Source organism: Rhipicephalus microplus, chromosome 2 (assembly GCF_043290135.1).
Source record: "Rhipicephalus microplus isolate Deutch F79 chromosome 2, USDA_Rmic, whole genome shotgun sequence".
Classification (NCBI taxonomy): domain Eukaryota; kingdom Metazoa; phylum Arthropoda; class Arachnida; order Ixodida; family Ixodidae; genus Rhipicephalus; species Rhipicephalus microplus.
This window is the reverse complement of record NC_134701.1, coordinates 45,516,388-45,544,255: the sequence shown is the minus strand read 5'-3', so window position 1 is coordinate 45,544,255 and position 27,868 is coordinate 45,516,388. Positions and strand designations below refer to the sequence as shown.

The window sequence follows — 27,868 nt, the reverse complement described above, 5'->3', positions numbered from 1 at the left end:
TCGCCCTGTCTGTACAGAATGTAATAAATACTCTGTTAAGTTTGCTATCTTACTCCTGAGTGCACATGCGTTTTCTTTTCTGTCTCTCTACACGCCCTTTCTTGCCCCTATTTCTGAACCCTCAGTGCTAGGCAGCAAACCGGATGCCAAGATATGGTTAATCCTCCAGCATTCCTTTCTCTCTCTTGCCATCTTACTGCCTTGGCATGTTCATCCCGGGTATCCAATGTCTTAAAAAGCCGGTACAAACAGACAAGTTGAAAAATAAAACAGATGGTGAATATTTTCTGCAGCATGTTCAGACGCTGCATATAAGTGGTCATCCTCGAAAATTATCAACTTTAACACCGCGGACAGGTGCTGATATACCCTGAGTAGGTTCGAGCATGTATTATGCCTCGACGCTTTTAATCTTCATTAAATTTCTCCCTTTCGATTTCATCCTTCGGGGTTTTGTGTAGTTCTTCATCTAACGCCTAACCTCCATGTCCTTCTTCATTTATTCCTCCTCCTCCCTTCATCTAACGCGCTGCATTCGTGCTGCACTGCTACCACTTCATTTCTTCTTTATGTACGCCCTGTTTCGTGCACAATTATAGGCTGCCATCTTGGACTGATAATGATGCCGTTTTCCATCCGTATGAATATTCGAATTGTGCTATGGCGAACTCGCACGCATCAAAACGCTGGGCCATTACATTCAACGTCGTATCACCATAATCATAGCTAATTACGACACAAAAAACAGATAAATTGCTTCTAAGCCTAAGATGGCAGTGTCTATGCTTTACTGTAACTAATACATTTATTTTTTGTCAATTTGTCCAATATGTCCGTTCATGCAGCGGCCGCCGAACTCGTTCCGCTGTTCATAGTGGTACTCTCGGTCTCTGAAGCTCTATGAAGATAACTAAGAAGCCTGGTTTTTACTGGCTACATAAAATGTGAAACGAAGCTATAAATCACGATGAAAAAGAAGACAAATCTGTGAAAAGTCAGTACTGGCGCATAAATGGCGCGCCGATTGCGCCGATGAAAAACGTCGGCGGCGGCGACGGCGCGCCGATCAGTTCGCGTCGGCGGCGGCGCGCCGACCAGTCGGCGCACACCTCTACATAAGGCCCCTGTATTTTTCAAAGGTAGCGCAAACTCCCTTCCCCGCGCCGTTTCCTCCTCGCCCGCCACTCTCAGCCACCATGAAGGAGTGACTCACGCAGTTTATAGCCCCGTTTTCCACAGGCTAATCTAAGTTGCAGTCCTTTCCTTAGAGTTTTTTCTGTCCATGGTGTGCCTCTCGTTGTCTTTCTTTTAAGCCTCCGCATCTAATCTGCGTTCAAAAACTCCTTCAGTCCAGACTCTAGATTCTTCATTTCAAGAGCTGCCTGGTTTTGTTTACGGTTAGCAAGTAACCGCTGCTGCTCCTTAGCTTGTAGCTGCAGCTCCAGTTCTTTTATTCGCATCCTTAGTGCTTCTTCCAATGAAGGCTCAAGTGGTGCTTCTAAATGTTGGCTTGACTCCATTCTGTTTGTGTCATCCGATGCGGCAGCTGTAAACATGGTTTGTGTAAGTACAGAGTGTAAGTAGAGACTCTAGAGGTGACAACAGTTGTCGTCGTAGTGGTATCAACTTACAAAATGAGCCGCCCATTGGTTGAGGGGTCATCCTTGTGGACGTTCCTGGCTGGTCCCAGGACGCAGCTGTAAGCATGAATTGTGTAAATACAGAGTGTAAGTAGAGACTCTAGAGGTGACAGCAGTTGTCATCGTAGTGGTATCAACTCACAAAATGAGCCGCCCTCTGGTTGAGGGGTCATCCTTGTGGACGTTCCTGGCTGGTCTTAGGAGGCAGCTGTAAGCATGAATTGTAAATACAGAGGCTAGAGGCGTGAACATTTGCCATCACAGTGCAGTTAACTCACAAAATGGGCTGCCCACTGGTTCAGGGTCACGGTCTATTGACGTTGCTGTGTTGTCCGAGGAGGCAGCTGTAAGCATGAATTGCGTAAGTACACAGTCTAAAGGCGCGAACATTTGTCATCACAGCATAGTCAACTCACAAAATAAACTGCCCACTGGTTCAGCGTCCGGGGCCCTCCCCACTGAGGTTTCTGGGTCATCCAAGGATACAGCTGTAAGCAAGAGTTGAGCAAGTACAGTGTAGGGGTGGGGATGTTTGCTGCCACAGTAAGATAGAATTGGATGCCGAATTAATCAGGTTCACAGGTCATAAAGATAAATCCAGCAACTATGCTATCTGCCAGCGATCCAAACACACTGTATTGGCATATAAACCCCAAAACATAATCGTATTCACAACACAAGAGAGGAATAAAAACTACAAAGGGGCCTCACCAGGAACCGTTTCATTCCCCCTTTTGCGGGGTGGCTTGCGCTCTTTCGGGAGAGGCCGATGCGCAAATATAGAAGGAACCACATTTGGCTTGAGTTTCTTGATCCCAGTTTGTGCCAGAATTGCTGTCTCATACTGATCCATCGTGAAGTGTTTCTGAAAAATACCGACATCCTCTATCACATTTATGCAGTTTGGCTGATGTGATATTGCCGAAGCAAAATATTTTGCTTCTTACGTTAAAAATGCAAACAGCCACAAAAGCCAGATGACTTTCTTGCATTTAGTAGGTGCTTTTCTCTTTGTTAATCGAAAGTGTACAACTTCGTAAGTATGTTCGAAATTTGAATGAAAGTATCTATGCATTTCACAAATAAACAATTATACAACATTATATTTATCATGCACTCTCTTATATTAGCTGTACACGCATGCACAAAATTCGGTCATGGAAGTGCGCGAAAGTGAGATAAATATGAAAGAATACAAACTGAGAACACAATAAACCACAATAAAACAATAAATGCCGAAATTTCGCCTACAGGTAATCAAAGTTCGAGCGAAAAAAAAAGGAAAAACGATCAAAGACGTGGTTGATCTCTGGAGAAGCATAATTGCTTCCGCTGCAAATGGTTCCATTTAGAAAGCAAATCGCGAACACCAAACATTCAATAGTAATTATGTTGTGGCCGTATTCGAATATTCGAGCAAGCTAAAAACGATCGAGCTGTCATCGTGGTTGAAATCGTGCGAGAAAGCGTCGACGGAAACTTCAAGCTGCTTTTGTTTAACATGAACCTGAACCAAGGAGGAGCTTTATCTGAAAGCCTTCCGGAGGCATGTCTACGCGAAGAAGTTCTGTAGTGAGTGCTTACCTCGCAAAGCCTCCCTCAGTGACAATCGAAGTTTTTCCTGCCGATGCGATGCAGCCATATCGCTCTCCGCTCCTCATTATTTTTCCCTCGTGGAACCACAAAAAGCTTGTCGCCTTTTGCAATGCTGCTGGAGCAGCCAACGGCACAGCAGGTCGGCGTTGCGCTGCATCCGAGGCCGCCTTGCTAAAGGCAACATACGTGGGGGCGAGATGCAGTGCGCTCACTCATGGCGTCGCTGCCCGGCGGAGCCGAACCTGACGAGGGGTCAACAAGGTTCATTGGTCATGTGTCGTGCGTGGTCCAATAGTGTAGCAGAAACGCGCGCAGGAGTGAGGAGAGACGTAGAGGGCGGGGAGGAAATTCTCCTCCGCTTTTTGTACAACGGTTTGCGCTACCTTTGAAAAATACAGGGGCCTTACTGGCACACTGGCAAGTTTGTGCGCGGCCAGGCCTGTCAGGCGTGGTAGCGAGGTGTATGCGGTATATTTGTGCGTGTGCTGTGCTTGCGCGGTTTCAAACTACTTCGTCCTGAGGCTGTGTTGACTTGTGAAGGAGCTGCAAACATCATATATTGTCGGCGTTCACCTTTCTCGTCGGATGTGTGACCATGCCTGCCCGTAAAGGTAGCACGTGCTTTGTGCCACACTGCAAGGGTGGATACAAGTCGTCAGAGGTAAAAGTGTCATTGTTTCGAGCTCCCACAGATCCTGTTCGTCTGCTGGAATGGTTGAGAAACATCAAACGAGACTACAAGGTACTTGACAATACATGTGTGGTGTGTTCCCGTCATTTTGATGAACGCTACATATAGAGAACATTCAAACATGTCATCAATGGAGAGGTTGTGGAGCTTGAATGCGAACGGCCAGCGCTGACCGATGACGCAGTGCCGACCATATTCCCAGATGCACCTTTGTACTTCACAAAGCATGTTCCAAAAAGAAGGAAAGAGAGAGACCTCGCTAACCCCTATGCCCCACCACCGAAGCGCATGGCTTTAGATGAAGGCATGCCCGACAGTGAACTCACCGAGAGTGTTGATGTACAATCAGCGTCGGAGACTTCTGCTCACCTGTTCAGCAATATTTCACCGCCATCAGCTTTTTGCACGAAAATTGGGCTGACTAATGAGCCTGGGGAACTTTGCTTCGGATGGCACATTCGTGGTGGAAAATGCAGAGATGTGCTCGTTCACAAGCACGTCACATTCGCAGAGCGCTCGGAAACGATGCAGGAACAGGCTGAAGCATCGTTGTGCCGAATATACTGTCGCAACGTCAAGGTTGATTAATTTTTCGTGGCCACTGAAAGTGATGCGCTCGTGGCGTTAAAGAAAGCTGACGCGCTGTTTCTGTGCCCTGGGTGTGGTATGGAGCCCATCAAGACCGGTCAGTGCACGAAGTTTGGTGAATCGTACTACTCGCAAGCATGCTCGGTTACAACAGCAGAAGGGAAACAGTGTTTGCGTTGCAAGTACACCAGGAAGCTTATATCAAATCAGATGCGCCGACAGAAGCAGAATCCCAAACCGAAATTCCGGCAACGAGCTGCCAGGCAATCTGTTCAGCTGTTGCGAACTAGGAGAAAGCTCACAAAAGCCCAAGAAACGGTAGAAAAACTGCGGCTTGTGAATCAGTCTGGCCGATACGGCTTTCGAGCAAAAAATTTGCGGACTGCCGCCAAAACAGCATATGGCTGTACGAACTTGTTTTAAAGCCGCGTCAAGAAAGTCGAGCCGTGGCATAGCTTACGACAAGCTGTGGGTTCTGGAATGCATCCTGATGCGGATGAAGAGCCCGCAGCTATATGAACATATAAGGAAGCATGAAATCATGGCACTATTAAGCAAGACTTGTTTGGACAAGCACTTGCAGGGATTTAAAAGCACATTCGGCTTCAACCCCAAGGTGTTTTCAGCCCTGGAGCAAAAAACAAAGGATATGGATGAGTTCAGTCTGCATGGGGGCCTTGTTTTCGATGAACTGAAACTATCCGAGAATATTGCAGTGAAAGCGTGTGGAGAATTGAGTGGCTTTGTAGACCTTGCTAACTTCACTGAACCAGAAGACAAGACTTCTCTGAGCGACCACAGACTCATCATATTGTTTCAGCCTTTCCAAGGTGGGTGGTTTCTGTTAATTATACTCCGTTAATGCCACGTGTGGCTTACAAAGAACAAGAAATTGGTTTCTGTCCACTTTTTAATTTAGCATATGTGAAACAAAGAGCCTTTCTTTGTCCAAAACACTGCAATAATTGCTTCGTCTTTTTTACAGGCGGATGGACCCAAATACTTGGCGTGTTCTCTTCTAAAGGCAACGTGAAGGCCCCTCTACTTTCAAAATTACTTCTTGAAGCGACGATACTTGCCGAAAAATCAGGTCTTCGTGTTGATTATTGGAGTAGCGATGGTGCGCCATGGAACAGAAGTCTTTGGAAGCTGCTTGGAGAAGCTGCTTGGAATAAAGGGTAAGTTGCCTCATTCGGTACATCTTTGTAAAACAATGTTTTTCTTGCCTGCATTAGCTTAAATAATTTTCTTACTGGTTGCAGCGTCATCAGTGGAAATCATATGCAAGGCTCCCCATCCTGTTGATTCTGCAAGACACCTACACATGATTTCTGACTTTCCACACCTTGTTAAGGGCATGCGGAATGCCTTTGTTTCCAAAGGATTTCAGATCCCACAAGGCCACGTCCATGTCAGTCCTATCAAGGAGGCTTGGAACAATGACAGAGAAGCCATCACACTGAAATTGATGCCACATATATAACACAAGCACATGTCGAGCCGAATGCTTTTGAAAAAATGCGCGTAAACCTGGCATAGCAGCTGTTCAGCGAGGAGGTCCTGAAATGACTCTTTTTCTACAAGAGTGATCTGCAGGAAAAGTTCCGTATAGTCGAGCCTACAGAGCACTTTGTAAGGCTTATGGAGAAGTTGATTTTCATCATGTCGTCACGAACACCACTCAGAGGTCTTCGATCAGACTCAAAAAGTGCAGAGCTCTTGGAAGAGTTCATTATTTTTTTAAGCGAATGGGAGGAGCATGCAGCAAAGCATGGTGGTGGTTTTCTGAGTGCAGGGACTGCACTGGGACTTCGTGTAACACTGAAAAGTGCGCTGTCTCTTTTGGATTATGCCACTTCCAAGCTTCAATATAAGTACTTGCACGACAAAGTAGAGAACGTCTTTGGGATTGTTCGTCAGTCATTCGGATGAAATGATCATCCGACTCCAGGACAGTTCTTGATCATTATTAATAACCTCAGCTTCTATAGCTTAGCAAGACCACCCAGGGGTGAAAATTCTCAGCCTGAGCTGATAATTGCATTGTTGGAGCCGTCTGACGCATCTACGCAAGAAGCTGGTAAAATGACAACTCTCGTGGACAGGCTTTTAGATGAAGGAAATTTAGCAGATGCCGCAAATATGATGGAGAAGCACAGCTCCTTGCTTCATCACGAGGCCTTTGTAGAAAAGAAGAGTGACAGCCGATTAATTTATTATGGAGCTGGTTACGTTGTACGCAAGACCATGAAGAAAATATCGTGTCTCGAGTGTGCATTATCACTATGCATTCTTCCTGTTCAGGCCACGTTGAATAGTAACGCTTCACTAACTCAAGCATTTGGTCATGGTGGCTTGCTTTACCCATCAAAACCACTTGAACGCCTTGTGACAGAACTTGAGAACGTATTTACTGTTTTTTTTTCAGCCGCAACCAGCTGCATGCTGAGAGCATCACCTGTTTTCTTAGCTTTATCCAAGGCAATGAACTCAAGATGGTTGGCTGCCAAGTTCCCGGCCGGTAAGTGACAGCAAACATCATGAAATTCTATGCTCTCACGAGGCTGCATTTTCTCGCCAAAGGCTCCAACAAATCTAGAAATTTGCAGAGGCAAAAGCAAAAGCTTCTGAAGATGAGGCGGTGCCAGTGAGTGTCGAGTCAAGTTCAGTGTTTCAGTTTCGTGTTGTGAAAAGTTATACAATAAACCGTAAAAATGTTGCATGTGCTGATTTCTGACCTACTGTGATCTTTCAATATTACTTTGACGCTGTTAATGTGCTGTCTTCCGCAAAAACGTGGGGGACTAATGGTACGCGCTTTGCATGCCAGGCGCCGTAACGTTTTGCCCAGTTTCACTTTAAGCTGTTTACTTAGGTTGTCGACAATGTGGGCGCTTGCGTAATTAGTGCCGCGGCAACGCCGAGGGCGCTTTCATTTTGAGACACTATAAAAAAGCTTAGGTACAAGGCAAGATACCTATTTCGCGCAGCAAGATCGAGAACTTCAATCGCGGCCAACGGAGCTACAACGTACGCGGATTCAGCAAGCAACATTCGCGTACTTTTCAGCTGAAGCCAGCAGTCTTTTGATCTAAATTCGCGTTGATGAAAAGGCCAAGGAGCCTGCCAAGAGTGAAATGAAGGAAACAACGCTCATTTACCAAGGTGTAGAACGGCAGGATAGCGCGCGCAAGCGCCCGCGCTGAATGCGTGCCATCGAGCGGCAGCGCCACCTACCCACAGGATCGAGAAATGTTACACCAATACTCCGCCGCTCCGGACACTAGAAAAGCGTTCTGACAGCCTCTGTACCGCCGCGGATGCGACTGTTCTCACAACAAATCCGTGCAGGGCGGGTATGGTGGCTAGAAGGGGAGGTGGCGTCAGCGCCCATGCGCCGCCGCAGGGAAAGCGATTCGTCGTTTCATGACACGGCCGCGGTAGCCGGGGTGGCGCTCCGGCCAGCTCTTCGATGCCTGTCGAAAGCGAAGCGAAGGGGTTGGCGCTGTTTCTTCCGTCGTTTGTTTACCGTTTCGCGCACGTGTTTCTTTGTGCCTTACAGGCTGAGTTCGTCGCTTTTCGTGTGACAAGTATGTCGCACAAACTTATTTCCAGTCAGTACTGAGTGCGGTGATCTAAAGCGCAATGAGCTCTGGCGTGAAATGGAAAGCGTCGCAGACGCACTGCTTCGCGCGCGGCTGTTCTTCGGGCTACATCTCTGCGAGGAAATCCGGTTGGCAAGTGTCGTTGTTTTCTGTGCCCAAAGACCCTGAACGCTTCAAAGCCTGGCAGCGAGCAGTGCCACGTGCGGACAAACCACTGGAAGCAACCTCAGTTCTTTGTGAGCTGCATTTCGACGAACAGTACCTCGTGCGGTTTTTCACCCGCACTATCAACGGTGAGACAGTGCGAATTCCTCGTGACCGACCTAAGCTTACGGATAATGCAATCCCCACCGTTTATCCGAACGTCCCTGCGTATTTATCGAAGAAACCGCCCCAGAAAAGAACGTCGAGGACGTCTACGGGGGGCCTACCTGCAAATATTCCGCGGTGTGAAGGAAACGCCTCTGAGCACGACAACGCTGCCGACTCCCATAAAGACAAAAGCTTTTCCAACTCTCCAACCGCGCTTGATATCGCGAGTTGTGGACCACCAAGTGCCTATTGGGCGAAGCACAGGATCGCTGGGGCGGACAGTGCTACAGCACTCACAGTTTGTGCCATGAATAACGGTAACCTCGCCTTAGAAAAAGTCGTTCTCTTCACTGCAAACGAGTGCAGCGTTCAAGCGAAAGTTTCCGTTCAAGCCACGGTAGTGAAGAACGTACAGGTCAGTAGCACTGCAATGGCGCAAGAGCTGCTTGCGGAAGCGGATTCTCTGATACCGTGCAAAGGATTCGGCGAAAAGGGCGAGTTCGCTGCTAATCCCAAACGGCAAGAAAAGACCTGTGGTGGGGAGACTTTCAGCATGTCTTGCCCCGGAGTGGCACAAGAACTAGGCAAAGCCTGCCCACAGTGTAGATACCTAAGGAAGCTACTGCTCAACCAGGCCTCCTACAAACGAAGGAAGGCACATGCTTGCACCCGGCCCCTTTCATACAAGCTGAAGATTCGGAGCATGCAACTGAAGAGGACGAAATCGAAAATTCTGAGAGTGAAGTTGACCATCGAGAAACTAAAAAGGAAAAATGCAAGCGAAGATTCCTCGGTGTTTGTGGATGCCATCAAATCCCTGCCCTCAAAACAGCAGCAGCAGGTAAGAGCATGCCTAGCAGCGGCGAAGCGCAAAAGCACCAAAGGAATGAAATATGACTCTGAATGGGTGCTTGAGTGTGCAGTCATGTGAATGAAGAGTCCACGGCTCTATGAGCACATAAGAAAACATAAGATCATGGTTCTTCCATCACGTACGTGTCTTCGGCGCTACTTGAAGAAGTTCAGAAGTGGCTTTGACCTCAGCAGCAAAGTTTTTTCTGCAGTAAAAGAAAAACAAAGTCGATGGACCCGTTTCAGTGCCACGGCGGCCTACTCATCGATGAAATGAAGCTATCGGAAAACTTGAGTCTTGCTTCGGATGGCAGCATTGAAGGCTTCGTTGACCTCGGGAAATTCACACCTGAAACCAAGCGCTCACTTACATGTGATCATGGACTGGTGGTGATGTTCCAGCCCTTCAGTGGGAAGTGGCATCAAATTATTGGAGTATTTGCCTCGCATAGCAATGTTAAAGCAGAGACTCTAGCCAAAATAATCCTTGAGTGTGTCATACTGTGCGAGAATGCTGGGCTCCACGTGGATTTCGTAACGTGTGACGGAGCTTCATGGAACCGGGCCATGTGGCATTCATTTGGTGTGGTTGGAACGAAGGAAAAAACTGTGTGCAGAAGAAAGCACCCCAGTGACCCCGAGCGTTTCCTTTACTTTGTATCAGACTTCCCGCATCTCGTCAAATGCGTGAGGAACAGCTTTGTTTGCACATGCTTTGAGCTTCCAGAAGGGCACGCTGATGTTGAAGGTACAGACTGTGCCCGAAACTCTGATGAAAGTCGTAGCACCACGCTCAAGGCAATGCCACGCGTCAGTAAGTCCGTGGTTCGGCCTACTGGTTTTGAGGCTATGAGGATCAACTACGCATTTTTGCTGTTCAGTGATGAAGTCCCCCGTGGCCTTTTTCTCTACAGAGAAGATATTGAAGAGAAACATGGAGACCAATCTCCCACTGTCAACTTTGTAGAAAGGATGCAAAATCTTATTGAGGCCATGACTTCTAGGTGTAGTTCAGGTGCACTCAGGCCCGGTAAAGCCCACAAAGCCTGCATTGAAAGCTTCTTGGCTTACTTGGACCTGTGGGAAAAAAAGTCTGAAAAAAAGGGGTCAGCTGGCTTCCTTAGCCAAACCACCGCAGAAGGACTTCGCGTCACGCTCTCAAGCACCCTACTCCTTCTGGAGTACGTGACAACGAAATTGAATTACAAGTACCTCATGACAAGCCGGTTGTGCCAAGATCCGATGGAAAGGGTCTTTGGGATTGTTAGGCAAATGTCTGGGTCTAATGATCACCCGTCGCCCAGCCAGTTCCTCATTTCCATTAATACTCTGACCTTCCAAAATCTTTCCAAGCCACCGTCACGTGCCAATGTGTCTTCAGGAGTGCTAAGGAACCTGATATACACCGAGGGTGCAATGGGCACCACGTCTCATAGGAGGATCGATGAACTGCTAGACATAGGCAACCTCTGTGAAGCACGTGAAGTCCTCAGCGGGTGTGGGCTTGACCACACTGACATGGTAGTGGAAGCTAGTGACTCAAGGCTCATCTATTACATTGGCGGCTATGTGGCAAGGAAAAGCATCGCAACCACAAAGTGCACCGACTGCTGTGCACAGCTCCTGCGACAAAACGATGGGTCACTGCCAGCCGCAGCATGCCTCACCAATGCAGTGAACAGGGGTGGCCTGCTGCATCCATCAGCCAAGCTTAATGACCTGGTGACTTCGCTTGAGAACGCATTCACACGTTGCTCCAGCATCAAGAGATCAAAAGTGACAGTATCCTGGACTTGATCTCATTTTTGCAGTTGGCTAAGTTGACTGTCGTGGGCTGCCCCGACCACAACACGGAACTCACAAACAAGGTCATCAAATTCTACGTCCTCACCAGGCTGCATTTTCTTGTGAAAACTCAGAATGCCAGCCAAGGTGACAAGCGTAAGAAGATGAAGATGCTAAAATTAAGAAGAGTGCTGTGAATTGAGTGGATTAGTTGCTTTTCCTCACTCTACTTTCAAAGCAGCCTTTGTATGAGTTGTGTAAATATGTTCAAAAGTGATCGCCATAGTTGAAAATGTATGAACATGACTGACTTTTTTTTGTCGTCGAGATGAATTGGTGCCGTACTCAAATGCAAACGTTTTTATTGTATTTGTGCATGTTTTCAATGAAGTGAAGCGCTTTTACCTTTTCCCCCAATTGCAGACTTCATGTTTTATTCTGCTTTCAGTAAAATGTGTTCTAGAGAGCGATAAAGATGCAAGGAAAGGCAGGGAGGTTAACCAGACGCACATCCGGTTTGCTACCCTGCACTGGGGAGGGGATAAAGGGGAGAAAAGAGGTTGCAGAAAGATGAGAAGGTACACACAATCACGAGCACACTCGGGGAGCACACACAGTTTACAGGCGGTCGCTCAGGTTTGTTGACTTAAGGTAAAGTAGCAGTGCTTTAGTTGCTTTCTGCGCAACTGAGGCAGATGCCCAAGGTCCTAGTATCTTCTGCACACAAAATGGTCCGGGGTCAAGTCGATTCAAAACCATCCGTAGCTGGCATCGCTGTGTGTCGTAGCAAGCGCAGCTGCACAGGACGTGTTCGATGGTCTCTTCATCTCCGCAGAAGTCACATGTAGGAGTGTCTGCCATACCAATGCGAAAGGAGTACGCCTTTGTGAATGCAACACCCAACCAAAGGAGGCATAACAGTGTCGCATCGGAGCGGGAAAGTTGTGATGGTAGCTTTAGCTTGAGCGAAGGATCCAGTTCATAAAATTGACATCTTTGGAAGCTGGTAGACGACCAGAACGTGCGTGTGAGATCTCGAGCCAGCAGGTAAAGTTGTCTTGCTGCATCATTCCTTGATAGAGTAATCGGGACTACACGGGTTTCTTCATGGGCTGAGCGGGCTGCATCATCGGCTAATTGATTTCCGGTAATACCGATATGTCCAGGCAGCCATTGATATATAATATCATGCCCTCGTGCTAGAGCTTCATGATGGCATTGTCTTATTTCTTGTACCAGTTGGTCATGGCTCCTCCTACGCATGGCAGACTGCAAACTCTGAAGCGTGTTCCAAATGAAAATGTGTTCTAAATTTGCAAAAAAATAATCTGTACTTAAAAACTGAACAGTCTTTCTTTTATTAGTTAAAGTGATGTGCTGCAGTCGCAGATACAGACGCCTTCTGTTTACGTGCAGTTATTGATTTCTTGTCAGTTGTTCGGATTGGAAAAAATAAATCGTTTTTTATGCTTTCTGTACTCATGCAAACAGCGGGTATGGTCTCTTCCTTGTATTTTATCGAAACTAACGTCGAGTGCAAAATGGGAAGTGTGGAGTAGAGCATGGAAGTCGGAAGCGAGGGATCAGTGCCGTTCGGGATTGCATCGGTCATGCGTATCGGAATAGAACACTTCGACGTGCTCAGTACGAGTTCCGAAGTATATGCCACTTAAGGCCACTTGCATGCTTAGTAAAATTAGACTTGCGCATGACGCGAACTTCTAATTTGCACTTCCGCCGCGCGCCCAGCCGTAGAGCGAGCGGGCATGGATGGATGGATGGATGCTATGAGCGTCCCCTTTATAACGGGGTGGTGACAAGTATGCCACCAGGCTCGACAAAAAAAAACCCCTTTTTTTTCCTTTTTTTATGTTGGCCTAATGCCTCTACTTCGATAAATTCTATCTTAATGGAAAAAAAGGTAAATTTTCAGCTTAAGTTCTCTGCCATTTACGGTACACTGTCCATATTTTATTTTTCCAATATTTATTTTTGTCCTTTCTCTCTAATTTTCTGCCACCAATACTCTAACCGTCTCTTACTTATTTCAATCGCGGGTGTGTTCAGCTTTCCATTGTTGTCCCTAAAACCCAAGGCTTCCTGTAGGCTCGTGCCCAAACATACACCTGGGTGGATATCTCCACATTCAATCAGAACATGCTCCGCCGTTTCCTTATCTTTCCCGCAGCATGTGCATTGTTCTTCTTCTTTACTGAATCTTGCTTTATAACTACGCGTTCTAAGGCAACCCGATCTCGCTTCAAACAGTAAAGCGCTTCCCCTTGAATTATCGTAAAATGCCTCCCTCCTTATTTCATTTTTGCCCTTTCGGTAGTTACTCAAAGCCGGTTTTTTCTCCATAGCTGCCATCCAGTAAATCCTCTCCGCCTCCCTGACTTTTCCCTTAACGCTCTTTGTTGACATATGGCTTACAATACCAGCCGTATATTTACTAGTGAGTCTTCTAGTTCTTTTTCTCCACTGTGTGTCCACGCTCTTCCAATACAAATAACGGAACACCTTCTCTGCCCATCTACTCTCCTTCATATTTCTTAGCCTTTCTTCGAACCTTATTTTGCTCTGCGCTTCCCTCGCCTCAAAATTTGCCCACCCCATATCGCCCTTTACAGCCTCGTTTGTCGTCTTCCCGTGAGCACCCAACGCGAGGCGTCCCACAGTCCTTTGATTTACATCCATTCCCGATTGCACCTCTGCCCTTATGCACACCACTGAGTTCCCAAAAGTAAGCCCTGGAACCATTACACCCTTCCACAGACCTCGAAGCACCTCATACCTATTGTATCCCCACAACGCTCTGTGCTTCATTATTGCCGCATTCCTCTTTCCTTTTGCTGCCGAGGCTTTTTCCTGTACCTCCATGTATCTATCACTCTCATTTACCCATACTCCAAGGTACTTGTATTCACTTACCCTCGGTATTTCTTGGCCTTGTATGGACACCGTCTGACCACAGGGATCATTGAATACCATCAATCCACACTTCGTTACACTGAATCCTAGTCCAAGAGCTTCACCTTCCCTTCCGCATATATTCGCCAGCTGCTGTATATCATCTCGACTGTCCGCAAATAAGACGATATCGTCCGCATAAAATAAACCTGGAAGCTTCTGCTCAATCATCATGCCGCCCTGTTTGTGTCACAGGTTAAATCCAATGTTGCTACCTTCTAGCGCTTTTTTCATACTCACCATGTACAGCATGAATAACAGTGGGGACAAAGGACATCCCTGTCTCAGACCCCTGCTAACCTCAACGTTCTCTTTGCTACGCATTCCTTCCCACTCTATGCAAACTGTATTTTCTCGGTATATCTCCCTCAAAAGCTGTATACAGTCGTCGCCCATGCCCATTCCTTTCAATATATCCCACAAAATTTCCTGATTAACGTTGTCGTATGCCCCAGTGATGTCTAGAAAAGCCACGTACAAGGGCCTATTCTCTATTGTAGATATTTCTATACACTGAGTGAGAACAAACAGGTTATCGTCTAACCGCCTGTCGACTCGAAATCCGTTCTGAAGTTCTCCCAAAATATCGTTATGTTCGGCCCATGTTTCTATTTTCATTTTTACTGCTTGCATCGCCATCCTGTATAGTACCGATGTAATGGTTAGTGGTCTATACGAGCGAATCTTGTCCTTTTCTCCCTTGCCTTTATAGATTAAGTTCATTCTACTTTGTCGCCAACTGTCCGGTATTTGTCCGTCCTTTAAGCTTTTTTCTACTGCTTTTAACAATGCTTCTTTAGTGTTATGTCCTAGTTCGTTAATGAGGCTAACGGGAATCCCATCAAAACCCGCGGCAGTGCGCTTTGGAATTTTTCCTTCGGCCTTTTTCCAGTTGAAATTATCAAGTACTAGCTCTTCCTCTGTTGCTTTCTCCGCCACACTTTTACTCACCGGGGAGATCCCCTGGACGCTCTTTTGAAACGAATCGACTGTTACCTTTTGGATGTAACCTAGCGCTTCGTACCCTTCCAATTGATTTCCTCCTTCATCTAGAATATGTTGTTGCGTTGTGACAGACTTCCTACCTAGCGCCTTTATGTGGCTCCAAAAAATCCTAGGCGCGGCCTCCTTTTTTTCGTGTATCTCTGTCATCCAGCGTTCACTTTCACCTTTAATTTTTGCCTCTACCAATTTCTGTACAAGGGATTTTTTCTCTAAATATATTTCCCATATTTTTTTTACTTCGTCCTGCGGCCGCTTCTCCTTTTTTGCCTTTCTATGCTCCCGTGATGCTTCGCGTCGCTTCTCGATCGCCTCCCGGATTTCCTTGTTCCACCAACTTTTTGGCTTCCTTTTTCCTTTCCAGCAAACAGTTTTCTTCTCTTTCCCTATCTCCTTCGTCATTAGATGTAACAGCTCACTATACTCCCAGTCCTTGCCTGGTATTTCGCCTACTTCTTCCTCGACTCTTGCGGCTATATTTATTATTTGTTTGTCATTTAAATACGAGCTGCCAGACTTTGATTCCATGCTCATATTTTCAGTTTCGTATCCCATTTGTAATGTTATTCGTTTATGATCACTACCCAAGCTGTTAATGCCTTCCTCGTCTATCCTCATTTCTGTCAGTTTGTGGTAAATTCCTTCCGTCATGAGACAATAATCAATACTTGATTGCTTGTTTCCGACTTCCCATGTGATCTGGCCGTCACATTTAGGCCCCGTGTTAACTATCTCCAGACTATGTTGCTCGCAAAGATCTAGTAATAACTTCCCATTGGTGTCTGAATATCCGTCAAGGTCATGTATGTGGGCATTCATGTCCCCTAGAAGGATGATTTCGGCCCCATTACCAAATTCCTTAATATCCGCACTCATGCAATCCACTATCTCCTGATTCTTTTCTCTGCAGTTATTCCCCGTCCACAAGTAGGCTACCCCTAGCCACGTTTCCTTTCCACCTACTGTGCCCAGAACCCAGAGGTGCTCTGAACACGTCTGTTTCACTCTAACCCATTTGGCTTCGCGGTGAATTAGCATTCCTACTCCCCCACCTTTCCTTTCCGATATGGTCCTGTTACACCCTTCCCAAACATAATTTTTAATATGTGGTGGCTCTTCCAAGTCTCTAAGGTGTGTTTCTGTAACCGCATACACGCCTATCTGTTCTTTGTTTAACTGCTCCTCAATCTCTAACCATTTTGCCTTCTTTCTGCCACCCTGCATGTTTATGTAACTAATTGCAACACGCGCCTTTTTCCTTTTTCTTTTACCTTTTTTCTGGTTTTTCGCAATTCTACCTGTCAAAGCGTCCTCCTGGGCGTTTTCCCTGTTACGAGCTACCCCGGACTCCGAAGGGCCCGTGAGCCCCCCAAAAAAGCTACTGCGCGTCCTGCCAGTCGCCAGCCCACCTCGTGTCCAAGCCTCTTATCGAAATGAATCTTGTCTCTTTGGAATCCACCCCACCTGTGCACTTCCCTGTTTAAATCCACTACCTCGAAACCCTTCTCTCGACTAATTCGCCATATCTCTTTGTTTGCGTCGACAACCGCTCTCTGCAGGTTGACGTTGCGTACTGGTACTTCCGGTAATGTGCATACTACAATTTGCACCTGGGGGGACACGGTGCGCATGTCATCCACCCCTTTCGCCAAGGTCGTCGCTAGTCCTGACGATTCTTTTTTCAGGACGTCATTTAACCCTCCCGCAATTACAACGAGGTTACGATTGTTAGCTTTAGCTGCGAGTTGTTCACCCGCTTGACTCATTACTGTCCCCAGCGTTTGTCCTGGGAACGTCCCTATCGCAACTCTCTTGTCGCCTTTCACCCTTTCTTTGATTGCCGCTGCGCATCGGACTAAATTTGAGTCACCGGCGATGATGACCTGTTCAGACATTCCTTCTGAAACCTGCACCTGGCTGCTGACTAGGTGACTAGCGTGAGTCACGGCTGCTGGTTTGCTCCCTCCCTCCCTCAAAACTACTTCCCGGTAGCTGGGCCCTGTGGCCAATGTATCTGCCTTTGTCATGCCTGTTTCCTTCATCTCCCCCGCACGGGTGGTCGTCGCCATAATGCTTCCGCAGTCACCTGCGTCTTCGTTCCCTTTCACGACCTTCGATAGGCCCTTCTCGGCTGCCCGGAGCCTTTCTTCCATGGCTGACGTTTTCTCTCGCTCCTTCGCCAATGAATTCTCCAGCTCTGCGATTTTCTCCATGAGCCCACTCTGGACCGCCATCATATTTTTCATTTTCTCCTCGAACTCGCACTGTCTACACTTGGCGTCATCTTCTGCTTTCTCCTCCGCACTAATTTCCACCTTCCACCCTACCCCGCACTCTGAACACTTTACGGTCTTTTTGACCATGGCTAGCTCAGTTTACCGATGCCCACGTGCTAGAAAACTGTACTAAAATACACTGGTCTAAGCCAAAAAGAACCACAATAATAAATAAATACGCTACACTTCACAGCACCTGCGCATGCACGTGGTCGGTCTACGCGCAGGCCTCAGCCACGTGGTGGCTGGAGAAAAAAAAAAGACACAGTACAAAATACTAAAAAAAAACGTACACCGTACTAGACCTAATCAAGCTTTACGCTAGCGCCTTACGTTCTCATAACGCTACATAGAGAGGCAAGCTGGAAACATGCAAAAACACTTATCTGTAGCTGTCATTCCGGAGCTCTCCAAAAACACGTCCGACCTCTACGCAGCGCTCCTGTCGACTCCTACTCTGTCGACTCCTGGGCATCGACTCCTACTCTGTCGACTCCTGGGCATCCTGTCGACTCCTGGGCATCGAACTACAAGCAGCGCCACCGTGCGCCAAGCATGAAACGGCGCATCGCTTTTGACCGGCCCTTGGCGTCACCTTTCCCTTCTAGCCACCATAGGGCGGGGCCTCGCCGCGATGACGTAGCCACCATTTCCTTTTTTTTTTCTCTCTGTCTCTCTCCACGGAGAAAGGCTCTCTCCGCTTGACGGCGCGGTACGCGGTCGCTGTGATGACGTGCACTCCACGTGAGCGAGAAGCGTGCAATGTCTTGTTAAGTGGCCGGAAAATCGGAACGCAACGATGAGCGAGCCTCCTGACCGACAGAAGGTGATCGAAAAGTACCTCCAAGAATTACGTCATGACGACGGCTACTCTCGTAGCTACCTGAAGTCAGACGAAGAGCTAAAGCTTTTTGAGAGGTCCCTGGCTGCCGTCAACGAGAGGTATGCTGTGCGGACATCAAGAGACCTGAGCAAGTCGTCTAAATGTGAGGATGTCTCGACTGCTTCTTAATGTATTGATCTGCGCGTAGATCTAGCATTGAAACACGCAGTAGTAATTTAAACCAGCTAGGGACGCGGCAGGACAGGCTTCTTCTTAGTTGCGGTTATTGGTTTTCGCCTTTTTGAAGTTAGGGTTAGGTATCATTGTCTTCGTTACCGGTTCACAGTTCCCCTGGAACCGATTCATTTCCGTGTGAGTGAAGTATTGTTCGGATTACCGGGACATGACCCGATCTTTAGAGATTCTATAAACGTTATTGGAGCTGTAATTGGCGCCTTGTCTGTGTCTGCGTGTTTCTTTGGTCCCCGTTGCTTAGCGCCCCAAATTATTCAGTTGTAACTGAACTGTATTTTTTCGGTTTTAGTCATGATTAGCACCGCGCAAGTAAGCTAATTGTGACACGGCCGTGCGTGCCATCCGTGGTCCTCCAGGAAGTGTGAATTAGACGTCTAGAGCAAGGCGGGCCTGATGTTAAATGCTGTATATGAGAAGTTGAAGGGTCAGGGTCGAGATTTTTTGCCAAATTATATTAAAATCGCAAGGCCCAACCAAACTGTAACGTGTTGGTGCTGCTTGTAAGTTGTAACTTAAAACTGCATAAAAAGTCTGGGTAATTATTAATAATAATGATGATAATTATATTTATTATTCTGGTTGACGAAAACCAGAATTTCTTGTCAGAAGCAGCGCATCATAAAGTTTTTTGCTGCCATTACACAAAAAGTAAAACAAGATTTGATATTGCCCTCTGCCATGCATAAAACTAGGTGCCTTCATTAAATCATCCTTATTGTTTATTTTCAGCCAATGTCGTCTTCTCCATGATCCACTGCGGATCTCGAATCTCTCTGGACAATCTGCCATTCCGAGTTGTCAAGAAAACCGTCAAAGTGTGCATATTTGGAACGGAGTACTACAAGAAAACTCAGGAGAAAAAAAAAACAGGTATGTTACATGGTGATGCACTTCCAAAAGTTTCAATCTCATGCACACATCCAGCAGTCTTCCAGTTCAAAGATTGTGTGTAGGCAGTGTAAAGAAGATTTACTTTAAGTTACTACAAGTTTACACGAGAAATAAATATTGTTAACTTCATTTACAGAGTTCAAGTACCACTGACTGGCAGAAGGAGGTGTACGAGAAGCGGGTGAACCTCCAAGGCACAAAGAAGAAGGGGTGCGCAGCAACAATGAATTTGAAGTGGATTGAGTTGTACCCAGATTTCCAGGTATGTAATGTGCAATAACAAGTAAAAAATAATTCCAGATTAATTTCTGGGGACCTTTATCATGTCATTTATGATTGTGCAATCTGACACAACAGAGTTGGTTGAAGATCATTATGGTTTCAAGCAGCGCAACAAGATGAGGGCAAAGTCAAGATGAGACAGAAGACAGCGCTCTATATTTCCACCATTGCCAGTATGTATACACGTGGGAAATAGCAAGATAAACAGAGTGTGAAAGATAAAATGAGCACAACGCATACAGTCTCGGCATCTAAGCCAAAACTGTATGTGTTTTGTGCTTTGCGCTCTTATTTTGCTATTTCCCACATGTATACATACTGGCAATAGTGGAAATATACTTCCAGCTATTAGTTCAACGCTGTCTTATGTCTCATCCTGACTTCGCCCTCATCTTGTCGCACTGTTTGAAACCATAAAATATGATCTGTGTACTTAACAGTGCCTGCTTTCTAGGTGGATGTGCCCCAGCCATGCTGCCAGACAAGAGAGGGTCGTCTGAAAGCCGACAAGGCCAAGGAGCAGCAGGAGACACTTGACGCAGAGCAGCAGACTGTGGCCAAAGAGACGCGGGTATATGTTAGGATTACCGACTGCAGTTCCCATCAATCAAAACCATGGTTTCGAGGACATGGAAGCTTTCAGCCAAAACATGGACAAGAGCGTTGCTGAGCGAATTCAGATGTTGGCAAGAGAAGGCATTACTTCTGCATCAGATGTGAAAAAGTGCCTTCACTATTATGTGCACGACGTACTTTTTGCGAACAAGGAGAAGCCTGATAGCAGCTGCAGGGCCTTTTTCCCAACACATCGTGACATCAGCAACCAGATCCAAGCTGTGCTTAAGAAAGACCGCTTCAGCACAGTTGATCAAGAGAATGCTAGAATCCTAATTGAAAAGATCAGGGGTGAGCAACCCGAATCCTCATTGTCTATCGGCCGTATGCAGCACGCAGCTTCGTGGGTAGCAGCGACTCAGACAACGTGGAAGAGGACATTGCCAGCGAGTGTGAAGACACGTTGCAGCGACTCAGACAACGTGGAAGAGGACATTGCCAGCGAGTGTGAAGACACGTTGCTGTTTTGCTTCCAAACAAAATTCATGAGGAGCATGCTTAAAAAGTACGGAGGCTCAGTAGTTTGCCTGGACGCAACGCACAAGACAAGTGACTATGCCCTACCACTTTTCTTGCTTGTCGTGAAAACACCATCGGGATACACACCAGCTGGTGTGTTTATCATACAGTTCGAGATGGCCCACTGTATCGCTCAGGCTTTAGACGTTTTCAAGCAGTGGTGTGACAACTGGTCCCCACAATACTGGATGGTGGATTATAGCAAGGCAAAAATGAGTGCCATCAAGCAAGTGTTTCCAGAGAGTCAAATCTCCATCTGTGACTTCCATAGACTACAGGCATGGCAGAGGTGGCTGCGCAGAAAGGAAAACAACATATCCGATCCAGATGAGGCCCTGAGACTCATGAAACACGTAGCCAGTGCTTCAAATCAGCATGACTTTGACAAGGCGGTTGAAGTCCTTGTTGACTCTGAGTATTGGAAAAACGAAAGATTCCGCAGTTACTTTGAACAAGTGTGGCTGTCAGTAAAGGAGCTGTGGGTCATGTCTTACAGGCTGGAGTTTGACGTTGTGTTGACCACAAATAACGGCATTCAGGCCCAAAACCGCGTGTTGAAGGCACAGTACGTGAAAAGTTCCAGCGGGAAACGGTCATTAACATCCCTGATCATGACTGTCGTTCATGGCTACCTTCCCGACAAAAAAAGCGAAATTCCATGAGACAGCAAGGAGGCAGTCATCAGCGTACAGACAGTACAGTGAAAATGTTCCTGCATACCTGCACAACCGGCCTCATGGGTTCGTTAAGCATATGCTGAGACGGCTTGTTAACGCAGAGGAATACACCCCCACAGACATGGAAGAGCTCCCCGTTGAAGGTGTGTTGCTGAGACGGCTTGTTAACGCAGAGGAATACACCCCCACAGACATGGAAGAGCTCCCCGTTGAAGGTGTGTTTACAGTTCATTCTGAAAGAAGTGATGATGATCTGTACACTGTCGACTTCACCAAGCCATCGTGTACCTGCCCTGATTTCAGGAAGCACAAGTACCCATGCAAGCACTTTTGTGTTGTTTTTAAGTACAGCGACAGGTGGGGCTTTTCCTCTCTTCCGCAGAGTTACCTCAATCGACCGCAAATTACTCTTGGAAGCTGTCCAGAATCCGAAACAAGTTCCGAGATTCCCCTTGTCAATCAGCCCAGCCCTTTGAAGTGTCTTCACAAGATCTTGGTACAGCAGCATCAGAGTCAGACATTCCCTTTGTGAATGAGACCAGCTTTTGTGAAGTGCCTTTACAGCCTGGGGTTTCTATGCTTCCTGGGACAGCAGCCCCCTCAGTGTCGGAGCTACACAAAAGTATAACCGAGGAATTGGAAAAGTGCAGTTCCCTCCTTTACTGCTGCCATGATGTTCAAACACTGGTGGAAGCTAGGGGCTTATTGCAAGCCACCTTCCGTAAGCTGGCTGAATCTGTGCCACAGAGTTCTGGCCTTCACATTCGGGGCTCACCGACAAAAGGATGCTCGTCTCTGAAGCCTCTTCCGAAAAGAAGACGCCTATAGTGTGCTTTCACTCTGCCATTGACTGGAGCTTTGACTGCTAGGAAAGGATCGGGGGAAACGGTGAAGATGGACCACTCTGTGATTTTTTTTTTCATTTTTAAAAAAATTGCAATTGTTGCAAAACTCAATTTATTTTACCATTCATAACTTTGGCCTAAACACAGTGTTCAGACATCTTTGTGAATAATTTTTAGAAAGTTTAGAGCTTTTAAGATTAATATGGTATGTTTTATACTAGACTTCATTATAGTCATGCAATTGTGACATTGGCAACGACTGTGTATGTGTATAATTGCAGCCGTAATTTTTTGTGTTGGTGATACTCTCAATTCAGAGAGTGTGTGAAAGTATGTTTTTAGGCTTCTGCTTTCAATCTATGTGTATAAAACTGTTTGTAAAGTTGCATTCTTTCTGTACTTGCTACGGACGTGCTTGCTTTTATACTTTCCTTTTGACATTTTAATATAGTACCTGTTGTATGTGAAAGCATGTCGGTACATTTTTTCGCGTGGTCATTTTAAGATGCATTCATAACGTGCTTGTAATATCCATAGACTGTAAATAAACCAAATGTGAGAGAATGCGTAATGAGCACAAAAAGTTTACTGTGAAAATGTGAAGTATGGTTACCTACACAGCAGAGCAATTTCATCAAGACTGCTGCAACAGCTGTGACCGGTTGATGTAGAGGCTGGGCAAACAAACTGGCGCTTTTTTTTTAGGGCAACTATGGGAACTACCCCCTCAGTGAAACGCTTTAGGTATATATATTGATACTGCAAAGTAAAGTTTGACATCCACCTAAATGTGGATGTCAAACCTTCCTTTGCAGAATCTTACTCCATCTTGGGGGTTTCCCCTAAATCTGGTCCATATTGATACTACTGACTTGGGTGAGCTGCTTAATTATTCAATCTGAAAGCTTTTTAAATGGCATCATATGGGAACGGGGATATAAAAAGGGGTTGCATAAGGAACACGAATGCACAAGAAAATATTACCGGAAGGTGATCGTCTCAACTTAGCCTTTATCAGCTAGTATTTTTGAACTAAAGTCTTTAACATGTACATTTAGTATCGTGAAACTAGAAATAGTCAATGTAGAGCTGCCTAGTTTTTGCCCGTTATGTATCCAAAACATGTAACCCAATGTATGGTGCTTACTACATAGCCTTTCCATGCAAAGGAGAGAAGCCTCATGAACCCTCTTCTTTGTGCCTTGGAGGTTTGTTCACTTTTTCCGTACACTCCTTCGGCCAATCAGCTGTACTTGTATGCTGTAAATGAAATAAAGAATATTTATTTCTGGTGTTTTTGCATGTTACCAGACACACAGGTCGGCTTTGATAAGTGCAAAAAAAAACAAGCCCATGTTTTTATAGTTCACACCAGGGATGTAGCCATGATTTTCTTTCGCTCGCAACTACTGATGGGGGGAAGGCATGGCAAAACGTCAAAGGTGGGAGAGGAGGTAGAAGAGGTCCCAGCAAAACTGAACATTTCCGTGTGCAGCAACCTCCGGCTATGTGTCTCGTTCACAGTCGTAATGCTCTTGGGCTTTTCCTGAATGTATTCATTGGCTAGGAATACCCTAAGGGCCCCAAAAGGGGCATATGTATAAAGGAAAATATGTTAAATACAGCTGCCGCAAAGTATGCACCTTACACTGCCTGCACAGAATCTTTGAACTGGAAGGCTACTGCATATCTGAATGAGATTGAAACGTTTGCAAGTGCGTCACGATGTAACATATTTTGTCTTCTTTTTCTCCTGTGTCTTCTGCTAGTATTCCATTCCAGATATGCATACTTTGACGGTTCCCTTGACAACTGGAAACGGCACATTGTCCAGAGGGATTCGAGATCCGCAGTATCACGGAGAAGACGACATTGGCTGAAAATAAACAATACAGAGGATTTAATGAAGACACCTAGTTTTATGCATGGCATAGGGCAATATCAAATCTCGTTTTAGTTTTTGCGTAATGGCAGCAAAAAAACTTTAAGATGCGCTGCCTCTGGCGAGAAATTCTGGCTGGCTTTCGTCAACCAGAATAATAAATATAATTATCGTTATTACTAATAATTACCCAGACTTTTTTCGTATGGCATTTAAGTTACAGCTTACAAGCAGTACCAACACGTTACAGTTTGGTTGGGCCTTGGGTTTTTAATACAACACTACAAAAAAGCTTGACGCTTCAGCTTCTCATATGAGTTCAACATTGGGCCTGCCTCGCTCTAACGTGTAATTCACACTTTTAGCAGGACCAGGGATGGCACATACGGATGTGTCACGAATAACCCAACCACAACTCGTGTCTCGTGTTGCGCACGATTGCTTTTTCGGTGTTGAAAATAACATAAATGTTAATTCTGAAACGCACAAATGAAAACAAGATAAACGCCCAAGCGCAGCTCTGCCTTGAATTCAAGGCAATTATCTAAACAGCACAGGAGCAGAATAGATAAGGTATGTGACCCTATGGCAGACCTTTAATTTTTTTTTAAGTCATGATTAGCTTGCATGCGCTGTTCTAATCATGACTGGAGCCCGAAACTAAAACAGTTCACTTCCAATAACGTTTCTTAAAATTTCTGAAGATCGGGTCACGTCCCGGACCCGGTACTCCACTCAAACCGAAATGAATCGGTGCCAGGGATACTGAACCGGCAACCAGAACAATGATAACCCGACCTTCGAAAAGGCGAAAACCAATCAATTGTCTAGTGTTGCACTAACCCGCAACTGCAAACAAGCCTGTCCTGCCGTGTTGAGTCCCTTCATCTACGTGTTTCAATGCTAAATCTACGCGCAGAGCAAAACATTAAGAAGCAATCGCGACATTCTTACATTTAGGTCTCTTGATGTCCGCACAGCATACCTCCCGTTGACAACAGCCAAGGACCTCTCAACAGCTCAATATTCCACAGCTTAATATGACAAGACAGCGCACGCCGCCATAGAACAGGGAGACGCCGCGCACAGCATACAGCCACAGAACAGCACACAGCGAACCAAGTCTAGGTGGTGTCACGGCCGGACTCGACGCTCCTTCTCCGGCGCTCCCCTTAAGCAGCGTGCGGAAGGAGCGTCGAGTCCGGCCGTGGTGGTGTTGAGCGAACGCGCTGCCAAACAGAGAGGGAGGGAGAGAGAAAAAAAAAAGGAAATGGTGGCTACGTCATCGCGGCGAGGCCCCGCCCTGCACGGATTTGTTGTGAGAACAGTCGCACCCACCTTTCCTTCCTCCGTGGTCACACCTTACCGCCGCTGCCATTTTGACAGTCAGTTGGCTTGATGGCTTGGCTACTCGACTATCTAAAATGTTGCCGCATAGTCAATGGTTGCCAGCTGCTAGTTTGTTATTACGCGCTACAGTGGCGTATAATGACTAATTCAAGGCGGTGACCTTTGTGAACACACTGTTTCAAATTGACATTTCGCAATACCAGGTTCGATACCTAAGCCAATTATTTACGCGTGTCTCATTAAGCGAAACGCGTAATTTGAAAATTTTCTGCCAAAAAAATAAACAAACGAGGCGAAAATATACAATAACTTTATGACTGTATGAAACGAACGCGTGAAGAAAGTTTTCACATATCAAATGCATCTATTTGGTGCGCAAAGGCCTTGAGGAATTATATTTAAGTGCTCAGTGCAATGTTCTGTCATCCCAAAAAGGTCCTTAACAGGACCTTTTCCAGACCAATTGTTGTCCTCAGAAAGCACTCAAAAAAAACGTTTGAACCGGCGCTCACGTGTTGCTTTTGTCCTCTCCAAAACGTCCTTAAAAGTACTTTTTCGGGATAAATTGTTGTCCTCAAAAAGCACCCGAAAAGACGTTTCTGGGTCAAACCAGCTTGTGTCGTCCTCAGTAAGTACTAAGATCAATGATAACTGTGCGAGGACGATTGTACCGTATGAGGACGACCTCAGGACATCGAGTGTTGTCTGGGTTTATTCCAACTTGCGCACACTTATATACATAAACAACACTGGCGCCACCTGCGGCAGTGATCGTGGAACCAAAACCAAGCAGACCAATATACAACAGTACTCTCTTTTATATTCATACAAAACACAGCAGTAGTGCATGGCTCATAGTTGAAGAATGTGCTGGCAAAGCACATTTTCCACTTCTGCAGTTAACATGACATAACTTAAGGGCCCACTAAACGTTTCTATTGTGCATGGCGTACTACTTAGTTATTACCGTTACTTCGTGCGATCAGGCTGACATTATGATCTGTGCATGATCCAGCTCCTCACTCGCACAATAGGGATTTGCATCGCAAAGCTGTTTTCTGGCACAACCGGCATGAGACTTTTGGGACAGGATGTGACAGCTAGCAAGCCCCGCCGCAGTGGTCTAGTGGCTAAGGTACTCGGCTGCTGACCCGCAGGTCGCGGGATCGAATCCCGGCTGCGGCGGCTGCATTTCCGATGGAGGCGGAAATGTTGTAGGCCCGTGTGCTCAGATTTGGGTGCACGTTAAAGAACCCCAGGTGGTCTAAATTTCCGGAGCCTTCCACTACGGCGTCTCTCATAATCATATGGTGGTTTTGGGACGTTAAACCCCACAAATCAATCAATCATGTGACAGCGAGCAATTAGGCTAAATCTGAGGTCGCCATCAATTCAGTGAATCTGTGTATGAGAGCGAAAATTTAGCCAGGTAATAGTATTTTTAAAAGTGACGCATAGGGAAAAACGACGAGCCCTCAAAAAAGGGGGCGAGAGAAGTTAAGTGTGTGTGTGTGTGTGCCTCCTTCTTTCTCTCTCTTTCTCATTGAGAGCTCGCCTTTTTTTGTTCCTAAGAGAAAAGTTTTCTGTGTTTTATCTTTTCCCTTTGTTTTTTTCTGTCTTTTGATGCATCACTTTCTACACTCTTTCCTTTCCAGGTGAAAATACTCCACTGTTTCGGTTTACTTTAACTGGAACCATGGCTGTATACAGCTGGGACCAAGTGGAAGCCAACAGGTTAACAAGATGTTCCAGTTGGTCTCAGCAAGAACCACTCCTGACTGAAAATGGAACCAGCTGGAATTATTTCTTATAATTTATTTTATTATTTTATTTATTTATTTTTATTTTCACCAAAACAGATACCATGGCGAAAAATGGGGAGACGGTAAAAAAGCTGAATTTATTGCAGCTTAACTAAACACCGTCCACCCTACGTCAGCAATGACAGGGTGAAAACGAAATACAATAAAATGAAAAAAAAAAACAAATATTATAAAGCAGGAAACAATACAAGCAGAAGACAAAGTAAATGACAGGCCAAGGTACACAAACAAAAAGGAATATTTCATAAACACATGAGCACAGTAATTCACAGAGTATGTATCATCGCTTTCGTACATAAGAAAGGTACATAATGAGGTTACACAAAAGAAATAATAAGGAAAAAGTATATAAAGGTGCACAATAAATGATGCAAAGCAATACAGAGTGACCTATGTAAACAATACAAATCTACAAGAATAGTGTTTGCACATCGATATTGTTTAATGTGTCAATTTTTATGTCTTGCTGCTCGTATGAGTTCAATATAGTAGGTAGCATGTGGCTAAGTCTTTGGCTGCCGTAATTGGTGCGAGATAACGAAATTTTCCACGGGGGTTTATATCGATGGAAGTAAATGGTTTGTGTATG

General features: G+C 45.9%; 1 protein-coding gene and 1 long non-coding RNA gene across 5 annotated transcripts; one reads left to right on the top strand and one right to left on the bottom strand.

The window, feature by feature from the left end:
- The first annotated feature begins 18,014 nt into the window (after positions 1 to 18,014).
- Positions 18,015 to 27,658, top strand: LOC119169105 (uncharacterized). Of its 4 annotated transcripts, XM_037420204.2 has the most exons (5): positions 18,015 to 18,303; positions 19,125 to 19,265; positions 19,423 to 19,548; positions 20,023 to 21,522; positions 21,595 to 23,518. In XM_037420204.2, the coding sequence occupies exons 1-3, from the start codon at positions 18,117 to 18,119 to the stop codon at positions 19,437 to 19,439; spliced, it is 345 nt and encodes a 114-aa protein (XP_037276101.2). In that variant the 5' UTR covers positions 18,015 to 18,116; the 3' UTR covers positions 19,440 to 19,548; positions 20,023 to 21,522; positions 21,595 to 23,518. The 4 variants fall into 4 exon arrangements, with proteins under 4 accessions (XP_037276101.2, XP_075742534.1, XP_037276103.1 ...); XM_075886419.1 differs by lacking the exons at positions 20,023 to 21,522; positions 21,595 to 23,518 and adding an exon at positions 27,112 to 27,658; XM_037420206.2 differs by lacking the exons at positions 20,023 to 21,522; positions 21,595 to 23,518 and adding an exon at positions 23,994 to 24,132.
- Positions 23,486 to 25,296, bottom strand: LOC119169106 (uncharacterized). Its single transcript, XR_005109525.2, has 2 exons — positions 25,061 to 25,296; positions 23,486 to 24,100 (listed from the first exon to the last, which is right to left on the bottom strand). It is a non-coding gene; the product is annotated as an uncharacterized LOC119169106 (long non-coding RNA).
- Positions 27,659 to 27,868: the final 210 nt, after the last annotated feature.

Excerpts from the sequence above, each read along its gene's own strand:
- LOC119169105 (XM_075886418.1), top strand. The coding sequence starts at position 20,144 with ATGTTAGGATTACCGACTGCAGTTCCCATCAATCAAAACCATGGTTTC.